At 37.3% G+C, this 23,937-nt stretch overlaps 1 protein-coding gene across 3 annotated transcripts in view; it reads left to right on the forward strand.

Moving 5' to 3' along the window:
• Positions 1-23,937, forward strand: part of CUL2 (cullin 2) — an 82,671-nt gene that overhangs the window by 43,498 nt on the left and 15,236 nt on the right. For all 3 annotated transcript variants that reach the window (XM_060160936.1, XM_060160938.1, XM_060160935.1), the window contains exons 7-16: positions 9,181-9,277; positions 9,374-9,484; positions 12,246-12,408; positions 17,099-17,223; positions 19,144-19,251; positions 19,976-20,035; positions 20,953-21,081; positions 21,183-21,269; positions 22,271-22,423; positions 22,707-22,784. In XM_060160936.1, the coding sequence (XP_060016919.1) occupies positions 9,181-9,277; positions 9,374-9,484; positions 12,246-12,408; positions 17,099-17,223; positions 19,144-19,251; positions 19,976-20,035; positions 20,953-21,081; positions 21,183-21,269; positions 22,271-22,423; positions 22,707-22,784 (1,111 nt within the window). The remainder of the gene's footprint in view (positions 1-9,180; positions 9,278-9,373; positions 9,485-12,245; positions 12,409-17,098; positions 17,224-19,143; positions 19,252-19,975; positions 20,036-20,952; positions 21,082-21,182; positions 21,270-22,270; positions 22,424-22,706; positions 22,785-23,937) is intronic.

Consider the following 23,937-nt stretch of genomic DNA (forward strand, 5'->3'; position numbering starts at 1 on the left):
AATCCACAGAATGTTTCTTCCACTCCTAGCTCCAGTACTTGAGCTTAATGATGAATATATTTTGGTTTTATAATGCTTTGAGTATTCTAGTGTTTTTACACGTATTTTCTTTATTTGATCTCAAGGAGGCCAGGCAGGTTTTATTTATAAGTAAGCAAATTGAACTTCAATAAGGAAAAATGACTTACTGAACTTGATGTAGGTAGGAAAAAGACTCCATGTCTTTAAGCTTCCAATTTGGGTCTTTCTGCTACATTGCTTTAACATCTATTTACCCTTTGTCATGTGAGATATCATGGACAGATAGGGTGACAATAAAGCATGATGAGAGAGTGGCAAATTGCCCAGAGCACTGGGAAAAGTAGATTGAAAAAGGTGAGATGAAGTGGAGAGGATTATACAGTGAAAAGATTTCAGAGCAAGGACAAATGACATGCCGGCAATCCCTAACAGATAGACGTGGTTTTATTCCTGCCTAGATAGGTCTCCCTTAGTGCTAACATTATTTAATGTAGTCTGAGAGGTTATTTTTTATCATAATAGCCAAGAGTTACTAAAAGAAAAGACATGTGTCTTTCCTAGTTCTTAAATATATTTAGTACTTGGTACACTGTTTACCCTTGGACGTCAACATTTTTTAGATACTGCTGCTTTAAAACTGTTCCCAGGGTTTTGCGTTTGTTTAGCCCTGTGATTCTTAAGCACTTGTCCTTTAGCTAAAATGCTTGCTTCCACCACTCAGGTGCTTATCTGATACTAATGATACAGCTCTTTTCCTACAACTTGGGTTAGATAATCCCTACCTCAGTTAATTGTTCTTTATTTTACCCAAGTAATATACTTTCTCCATCTTTTCACTGTGTGCTCTTAGCTTCATCAGTAGATGAATTAATTTGGTTAGCACCTTTAGGAAAAGAGTAGTTCCTAATGTAACTTTGGTTGTGCAGAGGTATATTTTATGCTGCACCATCACCTGCATCTCTAGGAGTTTTTGTATAGAATCACACATAGAACTGTCCTTCATTTTCTTATTGTAAGAGAAATATACAGATCATAAAAATTCCCCAACTCACAGGTAGTGTGTTGATCTTCTTGGAAGATTTCACAAAGTTGAGGGCCATCTCAGCCTTGAAAGAGGTAAAGTTATCTGTCAAGCTAATAGAGGACTTTTTCTTGTGAAATCAAAATGTTCTGCTAAGTGAAAATTCTTACTAGGCATGAATGCTGAAATGCTCAGTAAACTGTAATACAATTTCATGACTTTTGAAAAAAGTTGTATTGGGTGGAGTAGGGTTTCTGTAGATCAGAAAAGACGGTCTAAAAAGGTCACAGGCAGGAAAACAAGACAGCAACATAAAGTGACATAAAAGGCTAAACGACCATGTATCCTCTGCTTTTAAGGTACAGACTAGGTCCAGGCTCTTTTTTTGATTAATTGTATTCTATAAAGGTGGCTTCTTCTGAGGTATATAAGCGCTACAGGAATAATCCCAGCTTCATGCATTTTAGAGAAACTGTTTCAGTGAAGTACTAGATTTAAAAGTGGAATGTAGGTTGCAGAATTTTTTTGTTTGCTTAAGAGAGTCAATGAAACAATTGTTTAATTTTCTTCATGGTATCATGAAATCTGTACACATAAAATTTAATTGATAATCCAAAAGTAAAAGTGCTCCTTCTATATAAGGAAGAAAGATACAAGTGATGTAGTCATAGGTTGTGTATCTGCATGTTTTTCACAGTGTCTGCTTCACTAAGGAAAGATAAAAGTAATTCTATTCATATAATAACTTGTCTTTTATAATAAAATAGTAGAATTGCCAATTGGGGCTTTCAGCGTAGTAACAACCTAACATTGTTTTTAATTTTAATAAATAAAATGCTGTAACTTTGTGGATCTAAATGTTACAGTGTAAGAATATGAAATTAGAGAGAAGAAAGTAGATACATTTTTAAATGCAGGTAAAAGGATTTGCTTAGATGCTTAAAGATACTGTTGAAAACACAGACTTTTTAATGCTAAATGGATTCAGAATTGCTTTCCTTTTTTCCAGTAGCTCCACAGTTAACTTTCTAGTGTCAAGTAGTCTTTGAACAAAAGTAGAAACTTTAAGTTTTAAAATTTTTTAAAAAATATTTTATTTCTTTCTTTTTGGCTGCATTGGGTCTTAGTTGCTGTGCGTGGGCTTTCTCTCTAGTTGCGGCGAATAGGGTCTACTCTTCGTTGCGGTGGGCGGGCTTCTCATTGCAGTGGCTTCTCTTATTGCGGAGCACAGGCTCTAGGCGTGCGGGCTTCAGTAGTTGTGGTGCCTGGGCTCAGTAGTTGTGGCACACAGGCTTAGTTGCTCCGTGGCCTGTGGGATTTTCCTGGACCAGGGCTCGAACCCATGTCCCTTGCATTGGCAGGTGGATTCTTAACCACTGTGCCACCAGAGAAACCCCAAAATAAAAACTATAAATAAAATTCTTTCTTCCCCTTTGAATTAGGAACAATCTATAACATAGGCTGCTATGGCTGATTTGTGTTTTCTCTGGCATGTTCATATGTTTGTTATTCTATTTCTTAACTGTTAAGAAATTATAGATTTCATTGAGGAAAAATATCTTGGATAAAAATAAAATTTAGGGCTTCCCTGGTGGCGCAGTGGTTGAGAGTCCGCCTGCCGATGCAGGGGACATGAGTTCGTGCCCCGGTCCGGGAAGATCCCACATGCCACAGAGCGGCTGGGCCCGTGAGCCATGGCCGCTGAGCCTGCGCTTCCAGAGCCTGTGCTCCGCAACGGGAGAGGCCACAACAGTGAGAAGCCCGCGTACAGCAAAAACAAACAAACAAACAAAATAAATAAATAAAATTTAATGTAGTAGTTTTTATTCTTTTGTATCTCAGTTTCTGAGAGATGTTTTAAATTTCCCAGCTCATTTTAGATTTATGGATTTTCATCGGTGCAGTTGTTAGTTTTTGTTTTATGAATTTTGAGGCTCTGTTGTTAGTTGAATAAATATCAGGATTATTCTGTTTATGGTTAATTGTTTTTATTGTTATGTAGTAACTTTATTTATCTTGTGCTCTTTTTCTGTATTCTGTCACATATTAATATTGTTATAACAGTTTTCTTTTGGACTTTTGGGGATTTTGCTGTGTGTGTGTATCATTTTAGTGTAAAATTAAATATAGATACAGGAGGCCATACAACACAAATGTACAGCTTAATGAATTATTATAAAGTGAACGTGCTTGTTACTGCCACCTAGGTTAAGGACTAGAACCATGCCAGCCTCCCTTGAGACCCTTGTGTGTGTCCTATCCCCTCCCTTTCTCCCATAGTAACCACTACCCAACTTTTGAGGCAATCACTTTCTTCTATTTCCTTATGGTTTTTTCACCCATGTGTGCATTCCTAGACTCTGTAGTTTAGTCTTGTCTATCCTAAAAAAACCTGCTCTAGACTGTGCCCAGACTGAGCTAGACTGAGCTAGACTGCGCCCAGACTGCACCCTGACTGCTCCCAGACTGCACCCAGACTGCCCCCCCAAGACTGCTCCAGACTGCACCCAGACTGCAGCAGACTGCGCCAAACTGCCCCCAGACTGCACCAGACTGCTCCAGACTGCTCCAGACTACACCCTGACTGCTCCCAGACTGCACCCAGACTGCCCCCAAACTGCGCCAAACTGCCCTCAGACTGCTCCAGACCACACCCAGGCTGTGCCAGACTGGGCCCAGACTGCTCCAGACTGCTCCAGACTGCTCCAGACTGCTCCAGACTGCACCAGACTGCTCCAGACTGCACCAGACTGCACCAGACTGCACCAGACTGCTCTAGACTGCACCAGACTGCTCCAGACTGCACCAGACTGCACCAGACTGCACCAGACTGCTCCAGACTGCTCCAGACTGCTCCAGACTGCACCAGACTGCTCCAGACTGCACCAGACTGCTCCAGACTGCTCCAGACTGCACCAGACTGCTCCAGACTGCACCAGACTGCTCTAGACTGCACCAGACTGCTCCAGACTGCACCAGACTGCTCCAGACTGCTCCAGACTGCTCCAGACTGCTCCAGACTGCACCAGACTGCACCAGACTGCTCCAGACTGCACCAGACTGCTCCAGACTGCTCCAGACTGCACCAGACTGCTCCAGACTGCTCCAGACTGCTCCAGACTGCACCAGACTGCTCCAGACTGCTCCAGACTGCACCAGACTGCACCAGACTGCTCCAGACTGCTCCAGACTGCACCAGACTGCACCAGACTGCTCCAGACTGCTCCAGACTGCACCAGACTGCTCCAGACTGCTCCAGACTGCTCCAGACTGCACCAGACTGCACCAGACTGTGCCCAGACTTCTAATCTAACACATCTTTTAATCAATAGGTTTCTCCTCCATCCCTTTTTTTTTTTAACTTGTAACTTATTTGTTCATGAATCCTGGCCATTTGATCTTTAGACTTTACCACTGTCTGGATTTTGCTGATTGCATGCATGAGGCCCATTTATACGTGTTTCTTTGTCCTCTGTTTCCTGTAAATTGGCAGTTCAGTGTTTTACTCAGACTCAGGTTGGTTCTTGCCGGCAAAACCAAAGATATTTTGTTCTTTGGTAATGTCTGATTTTTCACTCTCTTTTTGATGTAAGCAGCCACTGATGCTAAATGCTGACATCTTTTACTATATTGGGGTTTGTAAAAAGTTGCCACCTTAATTCTGTCATTCGGTTTTCATTTTTTAACTTGAAAAATTTTATAAAAATATTCTTACCCTTATCTACTATTTGGTTATCATATAGGAAGGGCGAAATAACTGCTTGTTTCTTTTCTTTTCTTTACCCAGTTGTCAGGATAATGAGTTGGTTTGCTGTCATGTTCAAAAAGTGGCCAATTAGCTTTTTTTTTTCCAACATACTGTGATGAAACTTATAGACTTTATATTTGACTTGTTCCTATTTATTGTCTAACTTTATTAAAGTTTAAATAGCCTCTCTTTGGTTAGTTGGTGCCAGAGCCTTTTTGAAGTGACCCTAGTCATCATTGATAACTTTCTTGCTATCTAGTATGTCAGTGTATTCCAGGCTTATCTTGTACATTTTCTTCCCCAGACCTGGTACCAGCTACTCAGTGAAAAACTTAGTTCCAAATACACAAATGACATGTACATGCATTCTTGAAAACCTTTGAGTGTTCCAGATCCTTTCCTCAATCTTCCTCTCCACAGAGGTAATCCCTGTTATCATTTGGTTAACTGTCTTTTCAAACCTTTTCCTACGAATTTTTATATCTATGTAGAGAAATAAATATGATACAGAATACAATACAGAATATTGTTCTGTTTTCTTTTTTTAAGTATAGAATTTTTTCTTTTTTTCTAACTTCTGAAAATCATTTATGACGTACTTCTTTTAAAATTCAGTTTTATATCTTGAGATCTTCGTAGAGATCTCAAGAAGATCTTGAGATCTTCCTCATTCTTCCTAAACTCTATATAATATTTGGTATGGCTCTACCTCAATTTTTAAACTCTTCTCCTAGTAATGTCTATTAGGTTGTTTCCAGCTTTTCCATTACTACAACTCTTGGTTCTGTCATGCACGGGTGCAGATGTTTGGAGCCATAGAGTATGTGCATTTAGAATTAATGTTGCCCTCTGTAAAGTACCTGTTCTTCCAAAGGCAGAGTATGGGAACCCGTTTCTCTACTACTCATCAAGTCTTGCCAGTCTGAAGGTGAACTGTTTCCTTGATTTTCCAGTGCCTCCTGAGGTGCTCTGGGGTTGGGACCAAGCAGTCTGGGTGCAGTCTGGTGCAGTCTGGGTGCAGTCTGGTGCAGTCTGGGTGCAGTCTGGGTGCAGTCTGGCCGCAGTCTGGGGACAGTCTGGCGCAGTCTGTTGCAGTCTGGGGGCAGTCTGGGGGCAGTCTGGTGCAGTCTGGGTGCAGTCTGGTGCAGTCTGGGTGCAGTCTGGTGCAGTCTGGGTGCAGTCTGGGTGCAGTCTGGCCGCAGTCTGGGGGCAGTCTTGTGCAGTCTGGGTGCAGTCTGGGTGCAGTCTGGGGGCAGTCTGGGCACAGTCTGGTGCAGTCTGGGGGCAGTCTGGGTGCAGTCTTGTGCAGTCTGGGGGCAGTCTGGGTGCAGTCTGGGGGCAGTCTTGTGCAGTCTGGGGGCAGTCTGGGTGCAGTCTGGGGGCAGTCTGGGTGCAGTCTGGTGCAGTCTGGGGGCAGTCTGGGTGCAGTCTGGGGGCAGTCTGGCGCAGTCTGGGGGCAGTCTGATGCAGTCTGGGGGCAGTCTGGGTGCAGTCTGGTGCAGTCTGGGGGCAGTCTGGGCGCAGTCTGGGGGCAGTCTGGGCGCAGGTGCTTCCCTTCCTCGTGGCACCACACTCACTGCTCCTGCAGGGACACGCCGAGCAGCTAGTCTGCTGATGACCTTGATGGTTTTATGCCAGCCCGCTTTCAGTAACACCACTTCTTGCCTGTCCTCCTTCACTGTCTTCCACCCCCTCCCTTTAGCAGTTCTTTCTCTTGTGCATTTTGGTCCGTAATTTTGTTTTTCTGTGCTGTCTAGTCTTCATTCTCTTTTTTTCAATTTCTACAGGTCCAAGGGCTACAGCCAACAATGGAGTGTTTAAAAGTATCCTTCCTGTCACTTCTCAGATTTGGAGTGAGAGCAGGAGGCTGCATTTAATTTGTTGGAACCATATTCTCATTTTAATCATAGGGGGTGAATGGGAGTTTCACCAAGAGATTAATTTACCCATTGTCACATATCAGAATCAGGACTTTTGAGAGTTCCAGCCTAACTTTTAATGACCATCACAAACCTGGTCTGCTCTCTAAAATGCCTTGGTTTTAAAATCACAGTTAGTGCTTTTTTTGGTCTCTTAGCTTTCTTCTCCTCTCTAATTTATTGAAAATGCTTCCATTTCATGCCTATCTGTACTTAAAATACTAGCTTATTGATGGTTTACTCATGTACCAGGCACTGTGCTACATACTTTCTTGGATTATGCATAATCTTTACCATATCCTCGTGAGAGTACATACATTTCTTACCCCCACTTTACAGAAGGGGACATCTGAGTACTAAAGGTTAATAGGCACCTGCACAAGGTGACATATTAATGCAGCCAGAACTTGAACCTAGGTAGTCTGACTCCAAAACCCTGGTCTTAGGGGCTACAATAAACTATTCCTATTAGTTCCCATCCTCCCAGCTGAGTGATTTCGTTATGATTGTTGTAGGCATTTTCCACTTAGTTCTGTCAAGATCATATAATGAGCCATATTCTAAAAATTCTTCATATTCTTTTCTCAAGCCTCGTCTCTTGGGATCACTGTTCTTAGATGAGACCAGAGCTTATTCAGATAACCAGCTTAGTCATTGCTTTTATACAGTACTAACTTAGCATCATTTCAGTTTATTTTCATTATCTGTCAGCCTAATAGAAATAAATTACAATGATTTTCTATTGTACCTTTTGTGCAGTTATCAAAGTGTATGGTGAATTGAATAATTATGCCTAAGAGTTTCTGAGTTCAGATGTTCTTCTTACAGGAGAGGACAATTTAGTTATTAAGCAGTAGGAATGTCGATGTTCTTTCTAGGCACTACCTTACCTGATTCCCGCTTCTCTGGGCCTTTTGGGGTCAGAAACAAATGGCAGGAGTGCTGAGAATAGCAGCAGTGGACGTTTTCCTGGTGCTGAGCAGGGACAGTAGGATTTGGTCATGAAAATAATTTTAGGTAACCTGATTTTCCAAATATTTAGATATTTCTCACTTTTGACTGATTTTCATTTGGTCCCAGACAAAGTTAAAAGGCAAAAAGTGATGCGCTCCAAATCAATGGAATAGGTTATATCATTATTTCAGCAGATTTAATTTGGGCTTAAGAGGGAAGGTCAGCAGAGGAAAGGAGCTCACCATGTGTCACCTTGTATGAACTCATCGTTCTTATTGGTTCTTATATCAAAATGTAGACTTTGTAACTACATTTCTGTGACTGTCAGAAGGACTGTAGCCATATTAATTCAAGCACAACAAACTTTTCCCAGAATATCCAGATAATTAATGGGAGACAGAATGAGGATTAGAGGGAGGCAGAGGCAGGGAGGGACACTGATATATAAAGGTAATTGCCACAATACTTTTCTTAAATGTTAGAAAATTTTTATATCCCAGTACGAAAACCAGAAGCTTTTACTAGGAAATGATGATAATATATTTTTCTGTTGCTTTCTTTGTAAAATAATTATTAATTCAAAGAAAAAAATATTTTAAAGTGAGGTGGAAGATTACCATGGAAAGGTAAACCTTTGACTGTATAATGGTTTGATTTGAGCATTATTACTGGAGTCAGAAACTTCTAACACAGAGCCAGACCGTTTTACTGTGGCTTTAGGTCCACTCTTATTTTTTTCCTATTTCATTTTCCTATTTCTGTAATTATAAAAGCCAAACTTCACCTTCATTTCTTATTGTGATTAAGACTTGCATCACAGTAGTACCCTTGACTAAGTAGGAACTTACCAAAATGTCACATGAATAACTGAGATGATTTTAGATCCCTTTGTAACTGTAACAGAATATAGAAATATTAAAACATATCTCACTAAATTTCTAAGTAGAGAAATAACTTTGTGCTTAAATGAAAGCAACTCAGTGGCTCTGGCAGACCTCTTAGAGAGAGAACAACAGTTATTAGTCATTTTAATGAGCGATATATTGTATTAGAGTGTACCTTTGAGGAATGAGTCTCATCAGGTTACTGTAGGCATACTTGTGATGGTTCAAAGACTGCATTCTCAGACCACATCCTCTAGTAATAGAGTTTGTGGTGAGTGAAATTCAAATATTCTTAACCACTGGTATTTAAAGTCTTGAATTGATAGGCTCATAGCTACTTTATTAAAATTGAAGAAGTATCATCTTAGTGTCAACATAGTATCTTTAATGTTACAGTTAAGCTTTTCTGTTGTTTATTGAAATGACATCTAATGTGTACATAAACTATCATAAATACTAATTCAGCTGCAATATGAAAAATCATTTTTAAGCATTGTGTGCATTGACCTTTAAAATGCTTTATACATAATGTGATTAGACCAATAGAATAAGCAGCCATATTGTGGCATACTTTGGTATATTCCCATAGATATTTGTATTCTCAAGAATGTTTTGTGTTATACCTTGTTTTAGTGATCGTGGTGGAGAAGACCCAAACCAGAAAGTAATCCATGGGGTTATTAACTCCTTTGTTCATGTTGAACAGTATAAGAAAAAATTCCCCTTAAAGGTAAAAAGCCTCCTTTAAAAACATAAATAATTAGACCTTTAATTTCTTAAGTTGCCTGTTCTAATTTTTTAAATATGATTTAATTGATTTATTTAGTTTTATCAGGAAATCTTTGAGTCTCCCTTCCTGACTGAAACAGGAGAGTATTACAAACAGGAAGCTTCAAATTTATTACAAGAATCAAATTGCTCACAGTATATGGAAAAGGTAAGAAAACATTATGTTAATAACTACATCATCTATTATATATCAGGCATGGTTTTATTTAATATTAGTATCTTAGTTAATATATTTTTTTGGTGGAAGAAGTTCTTTTTTTTTGATCATTACACTGAGTTATAGTTAATGTACAACACCTATTGATAAATCATTGTTCCTGCTATGGCATTTTCCATAGAAAAGGTGCTATTCCAGTTTTCATTGTGGTTGATGCTTTCTGATAAAATCCTGATTGCTAGATTTGCTGGTCTTTAAAATTAATATATATTCATATTCTTGGCAAAATAAACTATATTTTGTGCTTAGTAGATAAGGGAATAGGGTAAGTACAAAAGCTAAGGGTTGGGGTTTTTATCTTCCTCTAAAATGGAAGGAAAAAAAATAGTAAAAATATAATAATTCTACATACTTGGTCTTTTTGGTCTGTTAAGTTTGTGGAAGGCTGAGAAAAACCTCCACGAGAAATTTTAATCATTAAACCAACACATTGATAACCATATTTATAATTCCATGTATATTTTCTCAGTAAAAGAATAGTGAGATTATAAATTCAGTCATAAGATATGTTAGAAATTTTAACTAGATTGTTTCATCAGCAGTGTTGGATTTCAAGCATTTTATTATCAGATGATTTTTGTTAGTTTGTTTACCTTTAAGAAAGGTAAAATGGGGGCTTCCCTGGTGGCGCAGTGGTTAAGACTCCACACTCCCAATGTAGGGGGCCTGGGTTCGATCCCTGGGTGGGGAACTAGATCCCACATACATGCCACAACTAAGAGTTCACATGCTGCAACTAAGGAGCCCGCCTGCCGCGACTACAACCCAGTGCAACCAAATAAATATGTAAATAAATATATATTTTTTTAAGAAAACGTAAAATGTTTCAAGTGGAATAGCTGTAGTGAGGCTTCCATAGGCCATAGGTCAGGAAATATCAGTACTTACTGATATGATACAATGGTGAATATTCCACAAAGCCCAGGTCCAGAAGTCTGAGTTGTTTAATTCTTTTCATGCTTTGTCACTCTTTAGCTCTGGGACCTTGAGGAAGTTATCTAGGACATTTTCCTCCGTTAAGTGCAGGCTACACTAAGTCAGTGGGTCTTAGCACTTAGCCCTTTTTACATCTTAGACTCTTGTTAAAGGTTCTAGATCCAATCCTGAGAAGTACACACAGAATATCAGGAATACATACTCTCCTCGTTATATCTGGTTCTCAAAAACAGGCTGTTGGCAAACAATGGAAACAACCCAAATGCCTTTCAGGAGTTGAAAAGACAGGCAAAATGTGTATACATACAATGGAATATCATTCATCCTTAAAAAGGAATAAAGTTCTGACACATGCTACAACATGGATTAACTTTGAGAATATTATGTTGAGTGAAATAAGCCAGACACAAAAGGACAAACATCGTATGGTTCCACTTATATAAAATATCCAGAATAGACAAAATAATACAGAAAGTATTATAGATTAGAAGTTATTGGGAGGGGAGGATAGGGAGTTATAGCTTAGTGGTTAGACAGTTTCTGTCTGGTGTAATGAAAAAGTTTTGGAAATAGACAGTTGCACAACATTGTGAATATAATTAATGCTACTGAATTGTACACTTAAAAATGGTTAAAATGACAAATTTTATGTTACATATATTTTACCACAATTTTAAAAAACTAATAATGTAATATACCAAAAACCACTGAATTGTATACTTTAAATGGGTGAATCATATTATATGTAAACTAGATCTCAAACTATTAAAAGGAAGGCCATTATATTTGGAAAATAACATTTATAAGAATAGGTCATTTAATTAACAGACAATTCATATGGCCTTCCTACTTCCCTTTCTGTATCTTTCCTCTAGTTTTGGCTTTTTCTGCCAGCTACAGGTGGTTTAGTTGAAGCCCTGCATTGAGGCACTCCAAACTTAATCTACTTTTTATTGATATGCACACTGCCCCCCATTTTCATTATTTTATTTTTTTCCTTTTCTCATCCTCCCTTGCCTCCCTCAGACCCACATTCTAATTCCTTTTTTATTTAGTTAATCCATAAGCAGGTTAAAGTCATGTTTGCATACTAAACATGGCTAGGTCTGTTTTTCTTTTGAGGTAGAAATTAGCCAGATTCTCTGGCTATTATCTTTATTATCTGGTTCTTGTTGATGTTAACCAGTGTATTGTTTGTACCTCAGTGGTTTTTTAATAGGATAAGCTTTAATAAAGATCTTGATTGAAATATTTGACTATGACTAAATTTTTTTTACTTTAAAAAAATTTAGTGGAATATTTAATGCGATAGTTCACTATCATGTACATACTGTTTGTTTTGTAAGATGAATCAACATAAAGTAATTAGCTTAATCTACATGATCCAGTTGATGTAAATTACTTTCTAGTTTGATAGTTAAATATTCATAAAGTGACCACCTATTCTGGTTTTTAATGATCTTTACCCATGTTTCCTATTGCATATAGGTTGTCTATATGTAGGATGATTGGGGTCAATAAATGAGGGCAAAATGCAGACCATTTAACTTTTCATAAGACCGTGCTGTTCATAAGACAGTGCTGAAATGTAGGTGACATCTAGCAGCTTAATAAAATTTTGAAATGACTTATGGAATGTGAGTTTAAATTAGTTATATAATTCTTATTTGTAAGTTACTTTGCCATGTAAGTTACTTATTGATATTACAGGTGTTTTCTCATAGTAGTTTCTGACTGTAAGAATATATTTCTAAAGGTTCTAGGTAGATTAAAAGATGAAGAAATTCGATGTCGAAAATACTTACATCCAAGTTCATATACTAAAGTAATTCATGAATGTCAGCAACGAATGGTAGCAGACCACTTACAGTTCTTACATGCAGAATGTCATAATATCATCCGACAAGAGAAAAAAAATGGTAAGTGATACCAAACATCAATGTGAATAGAAATTAAATTATAAACCCACTTTTTACATCATCTTCCAGCTACCTTAGACTTCCAACATATTTAAGTAATAGTCTCTAAAATATTCGATATGCCTTTTTATGTAATCTATTTTAAAAGATTGTTTTGGAAAAGTATATTTTCAAACTGTATTCTAAAGTCAAAAGAAAAACTGGGAAAATATGTTTACACATTTTTAAAAATCAGAGGGGCTAATTTCCTGAATACATTAAGAGTTTCTAGTAAATAAGAGGAGAAAAGACAAAGAACATGAAAATGAAATATAAATAGATTTTAAATATGTGAAGATGCTCAGTCTCACTCAAAATAGGGGAAATACAAAATGAAAATACAATGAAATGTTAACAATAAGCAGTGAATAAAATGGAATTTTTAAGAAAAAAGCAATAAGGATTTTTAAATAGCAGGGAATAAATGTAACAAGATATGTGTCAGACTTACACAGAAAACTAAACATTCATGAAAGCAACATTGATTTATAGATCCAGGGCAATCTTCTCAAAACCCAAGATTCTTTTTTTAAACTCTGAAACTCTGAAAGTTATACTTACTCTTCAAGACAATTTTGAAGAGCATGATGCGAAAACTGCGGGATAGCATGACTTGTAAAAACCACAGTAATTAGGAATATGAGGCGTTGGTGCAAGGATAGGCAAAGAGACCAATGGAATAAAATAAAAAGCCAAGAAATAACCCATACATATGTAGATACTTCATTTAAGACTAAGGCAGCCCTGCAGAGCAGTGGGTGAAGGATAGTGTTTTGAACGCACAGCGCCAGGTCTGTTGGATATCCATGTGGGAAAAAAGCAAAATTTGATCTCTACCTCAAACACCATATACAAAATCGATGAATTCATTTTGGGCTTTTGATCTCAATGTAAAGCAGTAACACTTCCAGAAGATAATATAGGAGAATAACTTCATGACCTTGGAGGCAGAGAAAAATATTTTAAATAAGACACAGAAAGTACTAACCACAAGGAAAGATTGATCAAGTTGACTACTTTATCATTAAAAACTTTGGATCATTAAAAAACCATTAAGACCATTGGATCATCAAAATAGCATCACAATGACAGTCATAGGACAAAGGAGCCAAGAATACACAATGGGAAAAGGACAATCCCTTTAATAAATGTTTTTGAAAAAACTGGACAGCCACATGCAAAAGAATGAAACTGAACCACTGTCTTATATCCTACATAAAAATTAACTCAAAATGAATTAAACACTTGAACCTAAGACCTGAAGCCATAAAACTCCTAGAAAAAAACAAAGGCAATAAGCTCCTTGACATCCGTCTTGGTGATGATTTTTTGAATCTGACACCAAAAGCAAAGGCAACAAAAGCAAAAATAAACAAGTGGGACTCCATCAAACTAAAAAGCTTCTGCACAGCAAAGGAAACCATCAGCAAAATGAAAAGGTGACCTACTGAATGGGAGAAAATATTTGCAAATCACTTACTTGATAAGGGGTTAATATCCAAAATATATAAAAGACTCATACAACTCAATAGCAAAAAGACTGATTAAAAAATGAGAAGATCAGGGCTTCCCTGGTGGCGCAGTGGTTGAGAGTCCTCCTGCCGATGCAGGGGACACGGGTTCGTGCCCCGGTCTGGGAAGATCCCACATGCCGCAGAGCAGTTAGGCCTGTGAGCCATGGCTGCTGAGCCGGCGCGTCCGGAGCCTGTGCTGCGCAACAGGAGAGGCCACAACAGTGAGAGGCCCGCATACCACAAAAAAGAAAAGAAAAGAAAAGATCTGAACAGACATTTTTCTAAAGAAGACTTACAGATGGCCAGCAGGTACATGAAAAGGTGCTCAACATTATTAATCATCAGGGAAATGCAACTCCAAACCCCAGTAAGATATCACCTCACACCTGTTAGCATGACTGTTATCAAAAAGGCTAGAAATAACAAATGTTGGCGAGGATGTGAAGAAAAGGGAACCATCGTGTACAGTTGTGGGATAAAAATTAAAAATAAAACTATGATGTGATCTAGCAATTCTACTTCTGGGCATTTATCCAAAGAAAACAAAAACACCCCAAAAAATATATGAACCCTGTTCATATATGTTCATTGCAGCATTATTTACAATAACCAAAATAAGGAAACAACCTAAGTGTCCATTGATAGGTGAATGGCTGAAAATAAACACACACACACACACACACACACACACACACACACACACAGAGAAATATCAGTCAGCCATTAAAAAAAAAAAATGAAATCTACTATTTTGCAACAACATGGATCGACCTCGAGGGCATTGTGCTAAGTGAAATAAGTCAGACAGAGAAAGACAAATATCGTGTGATCTCACTTATACATGGAATCTAAAAAACAAAACACATGAACTCATGGATACAGAGAAGAGCTTGGTGGTTGCCAGAGTCATGGGGATGGCTGAAGGGAGTCAAAAGGTTTAATAACTTCCAGTTATTAAAAAAATAAGCCATGGGGATGTAATAATGTATAGCATGATGACTATAGGTAATAATACCATGTTGCATATATGAAAGTTGCTAAGAGAGTAGATTTTAAAAGTTCTCGCAGATACCGTATAATGACGCTTATGTGTGTAATCTAGAAAAATGGTATAGATGATTTTATTTACAAAGCAGAAATAGAGACACAGAGGTATGGATACCAAGCGAGAAAGGGGTGTGGTGGGAGGAATTGGGAGACTGGGATTGACACATATACACTATTGATACTATGTATAAAATAGACAACTAATGAGAACCTACTGCATAGCACAGGGAACTCTACCTAATGCACTGTGGTAACCTAAATGGGAGGGAAGTCCCAAAGGGGGGAGATATCTGTATGTGTATGGCTGATTCATTTCTTGTGCAGTGGAGGCTAACACAACATTGTAAAGCAACCATACTCCAATAAAAATTAATAAAAAATAAAAAATAAAAAAGTTCTCATCACAAGAAAAAAGTTGTAAATATGTACGGTGACAGATGTTAACTCGACAGATTGTGGTGATCAGTCTGCAGTGTATACCAATATCATTATGTTATAAACCTGAAACTAACATATGTCAATTATAACTCAAAAAGAAAAAAAAAAGGCTGTCATACGGTTATATATTTGCAATCCCTGAAAAAGGTTTATGTCCAAAATATAAAATAGTCAAGAAGTTTGAACAGGCACTGCAGAATAGAGGTTATCCAAATGGCCAATAAACATATAAAAAGGCTCTCAATCTCACTAAAACAGAGGAATGCAAATTAAAACCAAACTAAGGTATCAGTACTTAGTCACATTTTGATATAAAATGAAAAAGACTGAAAATAATAAGTGTGTGGAAGTGTATAGAGTAACAGGAACTTGTTATATGTTGGACCTAGAGTATAAATCAATGCAACCACCTTGAGACACTGCCAGTGAGTGACTGCTAATGCTGAGCAAACACATCTCTTGCGGTCCAGCTGTTGCTCTCATAGGTGTTCAACCCCCCCGCCCAAAATGCATGCACACATGCACAAAAAGACATGCACAAGCATGCTCACAGCAACATTGTAATAGCTCCAAACTGGAAACAGCTCAAATGTCCAGTAACAGCAGAATGAATTAAAGTACTGCATATTCACACAATAAAATATTATAGGAGAGTGAAAAGGAACACATTATAGCTTCATACAACACAGGTGAACCTTATGAACATGTTGAACCAAAGAAACCAATCATGAAAGAATTGTATGATTTCATTTGTATAAATGGTTCAAAACAGGCAAACTGAACCTGTGGTTTGGTTTAGTTTAGTAAGTAATCTGTCACGACAGTGATTACCGTTGCAGAACAGGAGGGGTAGTGATTGGGAAGAGGTATGAAGGGGACTTCTGAGTGGAGGTCATGTCTCTTTCTTACTGTGGGTGGTGATAACTTTGGGAGGGGGGTTCACTTGTGATAATTCATTGAGATGCACACTTACGGTTTGTACATTTTTCTGTGTGTGTTATACTTCAGTAAAAAGTTTAAAATAAAACCCACTACACTGAGATATCATTTTCCACCTCTCAGTGCAAAGATCACAACATTTGTTGGCAAGGGAGCTCCTGGCCACTGGGAGCTCTGTCTAGAAGGTCCTTCTGCAAGACCAAGCTTTGCATGGCAGTCCCACTTCCAGGGATTTATACTGCAGATATTCTTGCCCATATGCAGGATTATTAATTGTAACATTGCAATATCAAGAGATTGGAAACAACCAAATTCCCATCAATTGTTAAGGAATTGTTGTAATGTAGCCATAAAGTGGAGTGCTAAGCAGTTGTAAAATATGAGGAAATGCTTTGTGTACTGATGTAAAAAGATCTCTAAGTTAAAGTGTTGTTTATAGTACCTGAAATACGCTACCCTATTAGTATAAAAAGGGGCAGAGGGAAGAATAGCGTATTTGCTTGAATGGGTAGGAAACAGCTTTGAGAAGATACTAAACAACCACAACGTTGCTTTCCCAGGGGAGGAGGATGGGGTGATTGGGAGAAAGGTGTGGGGATCTGGCTCTGCATACTCTTCTGTAATTCTGCATTTGGAACCATATATTACCTATTATATTAAAAACATTTTTAAACTATTTGGAAATTTAATAATAAATTTCTTTTTCCCCTCAGACATGGCAAATATGTATGTCTTACTCCGTGCTGTGTCCACTGGTTTACCTCATATGATTCAGGAGCTGCAAAATCATATCCATGATGAGGGCCTTAGAGCAACCAGTAATCTTACTCAGGAAAATGTGAGTTACATAAGGAACTGGAAAATTTTTCTCTTAATCAGATTATCATGGAGTTTTTCTTTTGACTTTACTGTTTAAAAGCATGAAAGAAAAGTCCTACCATGCCAATAAATGAAACGTCTTTATTAAAATGTTCAAACCTAGAAGTTGTTGGACACATTTTGGAATTATCAATTACTAGAAAATCAGTGAATAAGATAAACTTCTTCCTACACACTGTTGTGTTCATTTAGCAATTGTTAATTAATTTCTCACAGAAAAGTATGTTTGCTGTTTCTTTTTTTTTTAATTAATAATTAATTTTTGGCTGTGTTGGGTCTTCGTTGCTGTGCGCTGGCTTTCTCTAGTTGCGGTGAGCGGGGGCTACTCTTCGTTGCGGTGCGCGGGCTTCTCATTGCGGTGGCTTCTCTTGTTGCAGAGCACGGGCTCTAGGCTCTCGGACTCAGTAGTTGTGGCATGAGGGCTCAGTAGTTGTGGCTCACAGGCTCTAGAGCACAGGCTCAGTAGTTGTGGCTCACGGGCTTAGTTGCTCCACAGCATGTGGGATCTTCCTGGACCAGGGCTTGAACCCATGTCCTCTGCATTAGCAGGCAGATTCTTAACCACTGCGCCGCCATGGAAGTCCCTGTTTGCTGTTTCTAAACAGTCTTGTTTCTGTGTAACTGGCATTAATGTTTAGTTAGTTGTAGTGGTAATGGTATTAATCAGTGATAATATAGACAACTTACAATTTGATTTCCTTTTACATGCCCTGGATTTGATAGCCCGGGAAGCAAATTTGGATTAAAACTATCTTCCCTAAATATATGCTTACTACTCAAAATACCCAGCAGTGACCTTCATATCCTTAATCCCCATCTTAAGAGTTCCCTGCCATTTAAATTACTGTTTACAATAAGGTGTCTCCTATCAAAGTGTGTTCCTATTGTCAAATTTTGTTGGACCACCTTCTTTGTTTTTACTAGTGATGGTTGACAAATAAGATAGACATGACATCACATGTCACTTCTCTTTCCTGTGTAGAGCTGTTTGCTCCTCCTGTGATGCAGTGATCTGTGTATAGACCTCATTGTTCAGGAGCATTTATTAAATGCTGATCTCCTTAGTTGTAGATTTATTTGTCTTTGGCAGATAATTCTTAGATGTTATGTCCTGCCACAGTAATGCATAAGCTTTCCCATTTTTTGTAAAACTATTAATTTATATTGCTTAGATCTAATAGCCTGTATTATTTATTAGGTTTCTTAATTTATATTAGTTTTACAGATTCAGGGTGTGGAATGACATTGGGCATAGAGGCATAGAGTTTGGTGTCAAGGCCTGGGAGATGCAAATACAAGAGAATGCGTTTGTAGGAGACTCAGATAATTTTAGCTGACTTAGAAGTCTTAGGTCTAACTTCATAGTTATCTCCATTAAGAATGAAAACTCACTTCTGCACTACTAGGTATTTCTTCTCTCTGAGATGTGGGGAACTGTACTGCCCAACTCTAGGGGTCTCAGTTTTCACAGATAATGGCTTTTTAACTTCCCTTCTCTCTCTCAGCCTTCAGTGCCTTTGAAGGCCGTTTTTATTTACATAATCCTCTATGAAAGTGATAGGCCTGGTAGTTCTGAGATTGTATCTTGTTACACTTAAGATACAGAATTCCAGCACCAGAGAGAAGTGTTTTTTCCATGGGTTCTTCTAGCAGAGGAACTACAGTCCTGCATTTCCAGTGTTGAATGACAGCTAATTTCAACATCAAAGTTTTAGATTTTTAAGACCGTCTTAGCTAAAAACATTTTTTGAGGGTGTGTGTCGTGTGTAACATTATTTGCTTAGGGAAAACTTTACTCTTAAACAACTCTTCACTAAGCCAAATTATACCCTTGAACTTCTTAAAATGTGGTTTTGTACTTTGTATTTCATATTTTTAGATGCCAACACTATTTGTGGAGTCAGTTCTGGAAGTACATGGTAAATTTGTTCAGCTTATCAACACTGTTTTGAATGGTGATCAGCACTTTATGAGTGCGTTGGATAAGGTAACTTTTTAATACATATATTCTTATCTATATATGATTTTCTTCATGTAATCATTATTCTTTAAGGTAGTTTCAGAATTAGGGCTTCTAATTGTGAGATTTCTAATCTGGAGATGGAGATTCACCTTAACCAACCAATTTCATAGTGAAAGTCAAAATAGAAGTGTGTAACTTAACTTTTAAGTGAGTAATTGAATGATTGAATGCTTGAATTATATGGGAATTGAACTTCCCATGATTATGCTATAAAAGGAGACTTGTTAATACACTAGTATGTTCTGAAAAATACATGTATAATTTTAATATTCTTTATTGCTCATTTTTCCTTTGAATATAATACTTAGGCTATAATGAATAATATTTGAAAGAAAAGTCAATATTATATTTTACAAATTTTTAAATTTAAATTTGCCTACATGGTTGTTGTAAGATTTTTGAAAATATAGTCTTATTTTATGTGTATTCAAATATCAGTAATGAGTTATGAAGAGTATCTTTCAGTAGGAACAGGATTATATGTAATCATTATATAATTACCATGAGGGACACAGTGAGAGGAGTTTACCCTGTGTTAGATATGACAACAGTATTAACAAACTACCCCCAAAATGCCATGTTTTATGTGGGGTAGTAATTTTTGGACGTACAGATTATAGCATATATAGAGCCAGCTGTGTTTTTACCCTATTAATGGTGGCTAATTCCTGGTCTGTCTTCTATATAGGCCCTTACATCAGTTGTAAATTACAGAGAACCCAAGTCTGTTTGCAAAGCACCTGAATTGGTAAGTTTGATGGTTGCATAAATGTAAACATATGAAAAGTCAGCATTAGAAAATGAAAGCTGAGGTGAATGTCAAATTAATTTGTTTTTGTAGCATTTTTTAAAAAACTGGTTGAAATTAATTATTAAAAATAAAAACATATCAACACTGTATATCATTTGGCTTTTATTTAAGGAATGCAGTAGGTCATGTCTGTAGCCTTTTCTTAAGAAATAATTGAAGGAGAAAATATTCCATTTTACAATGTTTGGGTTGGAAAGTATGACTGCTTTAAAATAATTTGCATTACTTTACATGGAGATTTTATTTTATCTGAGATCTAAAGGGAATTTGATGAAAAATGTTTGATAACCTTTAAAGGAAACTTGCTTACAAGGTTGTTGTGAGATTTTTAAAAAGTACTTATGTAATGTCAGAAATGACAGAACTGCTCAAAACTCACCTAGGTGTTCCATCAAAACTTAATTACTGGGCTTCCCTGGTGGCGCAGTGGTTGAGAGTCCGCCTGCCGATGCAGGGGACACGGGTCCGTGCCCCGGTCCAGGAAGATCCCACATGCCGCGGAGGGGCTGGGCCTGTGAGCCATGGCCGCTGAGCCTGCGCGTCCAGAGCCTGTGCTCCGCAATGGGAGAGGCCACAACAGTGAGAGGCCCGTGTACCGCCAAAAAAAAAAAAAGCAACTTAATTACTTATATCATTGCTGTATTGATCATTCAGGGTTGATTAGATTTTTTACTGTTTATAGTTTTTTAAAAATTTCCCTGATGACATATATTTCAAGTTCTTTAGTGCATGTCCATGATTATTAAAACATAAGCTTGAGGATGGCAAAGACCGTGATCTTATTTTGTGTTGTTGCCACTGTGCCTCCTTTGAGAAGGGCCCTCTGAAAGCGTTACTGTCAATTTCTATTTGAGCTCGCTAAGTACTGTGACAACTTGCTGAAGAAATCAGCCAAGGGGATGACAGAGAATGAAGTAGAGGACAAGCTCACGAGCTTTATTACTGTCTTTAAATATATCGACGATAAGGATGTTTTTCAAAAGGTAAGTTGTGAATCGAGAGGTTTTATGTGTCAGCTTTGATTTATTTTTGAACTTTAAATCATCAGAAAGGAAGTAATCTTTTAAAATATTTTTTAATGTAGTTCTACGCAAGAATGCTGGCGAAACGTTTAATTCATGGGTTATCCATGTCTATGGATTCTGAAGAAGCCATGATCAATAAATTAAAGGTACTGTAGGCCTTTGATATGATAGTGTCCTAGAAATTATTCCACTAGCACACAAAGATGTTCACTGTAGCAATATGAGTAATAACAGGAAATAATTCATCAACAGTTGACTGGTTAAATGTAAAGTGGTGTAGTCTCATGGTGGGATATGCAAATGCTGTATTAAAGGACAAAGTCTCTCTATATGTTGATATAGAATCATCCACAAGATAACGTGTTAACTTTACAAAAAACTTGTATTACGTATAAAGGAACACACCTAAAATATTCCTTTAAGTACAAGTTTTGTGGAGTGCATTTGAATTTCAGTTCACTTTTATGTCATTTTAGCTTACACACTGATAAGATAAGCAGTTGCTAATTTTATTTAACCTGAGTTTTTCAATAGTTGATAATTTTCCTGTATGGTATGCATTGAATATGTGGTCCTTTTTAAATATACCAAAAATAATTTACCCTTTAATTTTTAGAGGTAATGTTAACAAAACTTTTTATATCCCAAGATTAGAGATCCAGATTTTCTGACCTGGTGATGGCAGAGTTTGAATAACTTCAAAGAAATAGATTTCTTCATTACTCAGTTAATGGTGTTAAAAATCTGCCTCAGTACCCCTCCTTTTTAACAGATATTCCCAGTTATCTTTCATGTGTATTTGATACTATCTGTAAACATTATAAGGTATCATCTTACATTCAGTAATGGAGCATTTTGTAGTGTTGAAATGATATACAGATTTATAGAAAAGTTCTTGTTTTAAAGGGAAATTTGTTGTTTCATAAATATTTGTTTTCATTCACTTATTTAATCTGCATTAAAAAAAAGGAACTTTTGAAAGGTTTTGAATAGCTGCTTTGGGTCATGAATAATACAGGCCTTTGGTGTAAGTGTACAAGCAGGACCTTTGACCATAGACCTAGCAGTAGCAAAGCATTCTTAATAATAAGTATGGTTTATTATTTTTGTTTTTAAGTCATATGTTTTTTAAAACTTTCTTTTACAGCAAGCCTGTGGTTATGAATTTACCAGCAAGCTACATCGGATGTACACAGATATGAGTGTCAGTGCGGATCTGAACAATAAGTTCAACAATTTTATCAAAAATCAAGACACAGTAATAGATTTGGGAATTAGTTTTCAAATATATGTTCTACAGGTATGAATATGTGTTTCATTGTGAGCATTTACTAACCATTTCAAATACTCTGATACAAATGATTAATAGATTGATGCCTGATTACCTTTCTTTCAATCAGAATATTATAGCTTCTAAAGTTATATGTTATATTGATCTGGAATGAACCGTGCCTTGATAGTAATGCTGGTGGGTTTTATCAACATTTTGAGGAAGGAGAAAAAGGTGCTTTAGTTGCTTAAATCATTTTGTAAACATTTACTTTCAAGTGAGATGTTTAACTATTTGACTTTTCTCCTTCTAGGCTGGTGCATGGCCTCTTACTCAGGCTCCTTCATCTACATTTGCGATTCCCCAGGAATTGGAAAAAAGTGTACAGATGGCAAGTTGGCAGAAAATATATTGGAAGACCTAAGGAATTTTAATAATTATCTTCACGTTATATCACTTTAAATATTTCTCCGAAGTCTTGAGGGCTCACGTGATATAAAAATATATTCACAAATTATTGTTATTCTGCCTTGTTATTGTTATTCTTCCTCAGTACCCTCCCTAAAAAGGAGGGTACTGAGGAAGACTGTAAATTATTGTAGTTTCTAATATTAAAACTAAAATGCTAAGGGTGTCAGTTCTTTGTCAAAGCATGTCTCTTATTCTTAGTAAACCTGTTATCTGTCTTAAGTAGTTCTAAATTACAAGGATTTTGATATTATAAGAAAGTTTAGAATCCAGTACTTACAACAATCATTTTCTAATTTTTCATTTGAATATTGAGCCATCTTTATAATTCATTTATCCCTTATAATAGTTATTTTTATTCTGGGCTGTAATTTAGGTAAATATATGTAGAATGTGAAATATTCTAGAAAAAATAGATTGAAGCTGGAAAATTCAAGTAAAAATGGCTTTAAAGTGTGACTGAATAGAAACCATAGACTTCTTACCCAAAGCTTTTAAAGAGACTGTGGAGACTACATCTTTAACAGCTGTTGAGATGTAACTTGTACCATACGGCTTAGTCATGTAGTCTTGTAGTCATTGTATCAGGCTGCCGTAACAAAATACCACAGCCTGGGCGGCTTGTGAATGACAGCGATTGATTTCTTATGGGTCTGGAGGCTGGAAGTCTGAGGCCAGGGTACCAGCACGGTGGGATGAGGGCCTAAGGTGACAGACTTCCTGCTGTGTCCTCACATGGTGGAAGGGGCTAGGAATCTCTGGGGGGTCTCTTTCATAAGAGCACTAATGCCATAGATGAGGGCTCCATCCTCATGATCTAAGCACCTCCCAAAGGCCCCACCTTCTAAAACCATCACATTGGGCGTCAGGATTTCAATATGAATTTGGGGAGACACAACATTCAGGCCACAGCACTATACAGTTCACTCAAAGTGTACACTTGCATTGGTTTTCAGTATATTCACAGAGCTTTGCAACCACCAGCACCATTTTAGAACATTTTAATTACCCTAAAAGAAACCCCCTACGTATCAGTAGTCACTCCTCGCCTTCCCCAACTCCCTCCCCTCTCCCTA

This window comes from Lagenorhynchus albirostris, chromosome 1, assembly GCF_949774975.1.
Source record: "Lagenorhynchus albirostris chromosome 1, mLagAlb1.1, whole genome shotgun sequence".
NCBI lineage: Eukaryota > Metazoa > Chordata > Mammalia > Artiodactyla > Delphinidae > Lagenorhynchus > Lagenorhynchus albirostris.